Source organism: Limulus polyphemus, unplaced genomic scaffold (genome assembly GCF_000517525.1).
Source record: "Limulus polyphemus unplaced genomic scaffold, Limulus_polyphemus-2.1.2 Scaffold2780, whole genome shotgun sequence".
NCBI classification, from domain to species: Eukaryota; Metazoa; Arthropoda; class Merostomata; order Xiphosura; family Limulidae; genus Limulus; species Limulus polyphemus.
In genome coordinates this window covers 39,267-43,578 of record NW_013668390.1, presented here as the reverse complement: position 1 = coordinate 43,578, position 4,312 = coordinate 39,267, and the positions used below count along the sequence as shown (strand labels likewise).

The 4,312-nt window shown below is 36.4% G+C and overlaps 1 protein-coding gene across 1 annotated transcript in view; it reads right to left on the bottom strand.

Moving 5' to 3' along the window:
• Positions 1-595: 595 nt before the first annotated feature.
• Positions 596-4,312, bottom strand: part of LOC106467887 (transcription factor Sox-10-like) — a 33,673-nt gene continuing 29,956 nt past the window's right edge. Inside the window, exons 3-4 of the mRNA XM_013928271.2 lie at positions 2,393-2,583; positions 596-1,933 (exon numbers count right to left, since the gene is read on the bottom strand). Coding sequence (XP_013783725.1) covers positions 1,146-1,933; positions 2,393-2,583 — 979 coding nt within the window. The 3' untranslated portion in view covers positions 596-1,145. The remainder of the gene's footprint in view (positions 1,934-2,392; positions 2,584-4,312) is intronic.

The window sequence follows — 4,312 nt, the reverse complement described above, 5'->3', positions numbered from 1 at the left end:
ATGATCACGAAGCGAAAAGTCAGACATTTTTAAATTACAGGTGGCTTAATAAAAGTATCATATGTATTGTGGCTTTACTATAATAATTAATTTTAGTAGGTTTTGTTTTCTGATCTTCTTTAATAAATAATCTTATATGTATAGAACTGCTTTTTTACAGAATTACGTCCGATGACAATGTTTTGATAATTATGTTTTACAGATAACTTTGAGTGTTAATATCCAGGGGCGGCGGGCTTCCTGAGGCTGAAGCCATCCTAATATGTGCCTTAGCCTTTCCTGTGGCCCTTGCGTCCAATGAAAAGTTCAAAAGTTTTTTTTTTATTTCCTAAACACTACAGTATGTTTGTCCACAAGATGTAGAGCCCCCTCAATTTCTTGTTTATCCTACCACATCCCCCTTTACGGGAAGAGACTGGCGTCACCCCTATTAATACTTAACATAATTCTTCCATGTATCTCATTTTGATGCAATGTTTTAGATAAACCGAAATTACTCCAGTACTCAGAACTATATACAGACACGAGTGAATATCCGATAAAGCATAGAATTCTGGACTGTATAGACATTTTCCATTAAGGTATTCACTCGGAAAGCATATAATTCTGGACTGTACATAGACTCGAGTGAATACCTTAATGGAAAAGAAAGCATAGAATTCTGGACTTTACGCAGACAAGAGAATACCTTAATGCAAAGGAAAGAACAGAGTTCTGGACTATATACAGACACGAGTAGATAAGAAAATGACCGCTTGGGATAAACTTTACTACCTTAGTCTCTAATAGACATCTCATTGACAAGAGAGAAAAAAAAATTATATAATATCCACTTATAAAAAATTATTGCACAAATAATATTAATAACGCCGTTCAATCTAGCCAAACTACCTAAGGCACATATGTTTATCTACACACATAACGTTAACCATACTTCGCACGTGACAAGTATTTCTCCTCACCCTCAGGGCGCCACTAACGCTTATTTTTATATCAATAAAATCGCTAAACATTGAGTTTGGTTTTAACTGAAATGGGTTAAGTGGTGTAGAAAAACAGAACCAGATTAAAAAATAATAAACAACATTTGTCTTTGGCAGCAATGTCTGCAGATCATCTTGAATAGCTTTAAATGAGCCTTATATTCAAGCATAGGTTGACCACATTTCCTCAGAGATACCCATTCCTCTGTAATTGGACTTGACTCCAGATGGAGAAGGATACTGATAAGAGGACACCATGGGTTCTTGTTCGTTGCTATAGTAACCGTACATGGAAGTGTTTATTGGAGCCAGTGGTGGAATGCCGCCATAACCATTGTGCGATGTATTAAAAGGATTGTTCTCTGCAAAGCTGGAATGAGTGTTCATATTCTGGAGTTCAACAGCGTTACCCATGAGGATGGAAGTGGAGGTTCGGTTAGTTGGTTTCACAACGGGAGTGAGTTCTTGGAATTTGACAGAATCCTCTTGACCCCCACTACTGCTGTTACTGCTGCTGTCCGAATACAGAAATCCCCCTTGTGTGCTGGCGGAATGGCGGTTTCTGATGGTGTTACAACCTGGAAGCGATGTCGCAACCCTTTCTTTGGTGCATGCACCAGGAGTAGTTGTAGATGTTGAATCGACTGCTTGTTGACTTAAACTGTTTGAGGGGATGTTAGGCTGAGCTCTAAAGTTTCCAGCTTCCATTACAGAAGATGCTAATATGGATGGCAAAAACTTAGGAACCCAAGTAGAGCTGTAGGTATTGCTAGAACCACCTACTGTAGAAGAGTTAAGATTAGATAGGTTGCTCTTCAATGATGGAAGTAAGCCATTCTGAAGAGGAAGATATTGATCGAGTTCGGACTCATCAAAATTACCAATGGCCTCAGTCGAAAGCTGACCTACGTCCACGTGGCTGAAATCGATTGGCTGTCCTTCTTGTTGACCTGAAAAACACCCATTAATCTCAAACCTTTACAAGTGAATCTGTTAATATTTCTTTCTATTTTATAAACATATAATTGGGTTGATTAAACGCAGAGTTTTATTTCAGTCTCTTTTTCTCTTACTTCATGTTAATAAAAAGTATCTATCAGGTATAAAACAGGCGTCAATTTTATTCATAATTTACACTTGATTCTACAAACTACATGACCAATATATAATATAGTTTATTTCCGTAATATAAGGTCACGAACTACAACATCGCCAAGCTGTTTAAATCCATTTTACCGTCATGGAAGCAATCGGAAAAATATGAGTCAATCAGACTATGGTACTTGGAATTGTCTGTTACCATTTTATTGATATTTAAACACTTGATAAAGAATTAAAAATTGTTACACAAGGAATAACTAAACGATGCTTTGCTATTATAAAATTAATTTTAAAACATTGAAAAATACCTTGTTTTGGAAGACCGACGGTTCGTCGATTTCCAGATATCCCTCTTCCTCCCATAGCAGTTTGTCCTTGATTTGGTGTAGTGGGGGGAGTGGGTGGTCCCTGAGTGGAGGAAGGAGAAGGAGTTTGCTGGGGACTAGAAGCTGTAGGACTTCGACTACTGGTGGGGCTCTCCTTTTCTGGTTTCATTGACCTATTAATAATGTTTTGTGAATGAAATAACGTAACATATGATGAAGGAGAAAAGTCTCCTGTAATAAGGACAAACAACAAGAACCAAAAAAAAAAATAACACCGAAACTGCTAGGTGAAAAGCTAGAAAAGACTGTATACACTCTTTAAAATACGCTCCAGGTGAATGTTTATCGATAATCCATGCCAGTATACTAAACTTACTGAATTACACCATTCTTAAAAAACGTAGTTATGTAATGGAAATATTGAGTTAGATTTAGGACGAAATCTTCACACAAGCATTACTCCTGGATACGATTTTACGCACTGAAATGAATGTACAGTTTCTTTGTCGAACAGTGATAATTGTGGAAAAAAAAGTCTGTAAATATAACATAATTATACGGTAATAGTTTACTACAGAATCTCCTTATCACTTTCATAGATATTTCGGTTCGCAGAAATGGAAATAATGAAAATATTAACGCAATTTGATTTAAATATTATTACATTTTCGATCATTTCGCAGGTTTCATCTTATCGTTATTAACCCCGGTCGCCTGGCAACTATAACAAATAAAATCAGTAATTCTTGCTGTGGACATAATAAGAATTCGATACCGCACTGGTAAGAAACTTATCTTACACCAGGTCAGTATCATTAGGAAGATTTGTTTGTTTTGAATTTCGCGCTAAGCTACACGAGATCTATCTACGCTAGCCGTCCCTAATTTAGCAGTGATAGACTAGAGGGAAGGCAGCTAGTCAACACCGCCCACCGCCAACTATTTTTCCAACGAACAGTGGGGTTCCTTACCCGCAAATTGCAAGTCGAGCGCCCCCTAACCAAAAAAAATTTAAGTAATCAGAGGAGTAATAAAAAGGGGTTATCGTTACTTTCACTTTTAATTATGTAAATGAGATTTTGTTTGTTTTTGTGGATATTGAAAACAAACAGGAAATTTGAAAAAAGAACTAAAACGTCTTTTTTTTTTACTTATTTTCTGTGCAATTTTTACAATAGCAACAACTATATTATATCAGAATCACATAGTTTGCTTAACAAATAGCATCTACAGATCAGCTTGCTTCGTTTTCCGACAATTAAATCTTGAAGATTGACTTGAGGGAATAAATAGCAATAAAAATTAACGGAAGCATAAAAATAGGAAAAGAAGCACAATTAATTGTTTAATCGCGAAGGTCGCTTTCTATTCCATAACCCGAGGAGCCTTGAGTGGTGCCAAGACCTGTTTATGTAAGAGAAAAATCTACATAATAATTAATGCCATATTAATATTTTTATAATATATAATGTAATTTTTTTTTATATACATCCTACATTTTTGTATTTGTAATACCCCTGTCGCACGACACGCGAACTACATACAACTTGGCAACAGTACACTACACACTTGTGAGATCCAACGAAGTGTGAATGACATGTTCAATGTGTCCTCCTCACTTGAATATCGCGTGACGTATCATTGCGCACAACACTGTGAATTGTTTCCAAGGAAATTCCATACAGCACTTGAGTTACTTTAAGCTCCTGTATAGGTTACTTTCTAACAATCCCAAGAAAAAAAATGACTAAGGTTCAAACCAGGTGGCACTGGAGGCTAAGATTACCCACAACTATAGACCTCAGGGAACCTGTCCGACAGGACGTTACATATTTTTTTTTTTTTCTTTTGCAAAACAACAATATAAAAACAAACACGAAGAGTGTTTTCTACTGTGCTGCC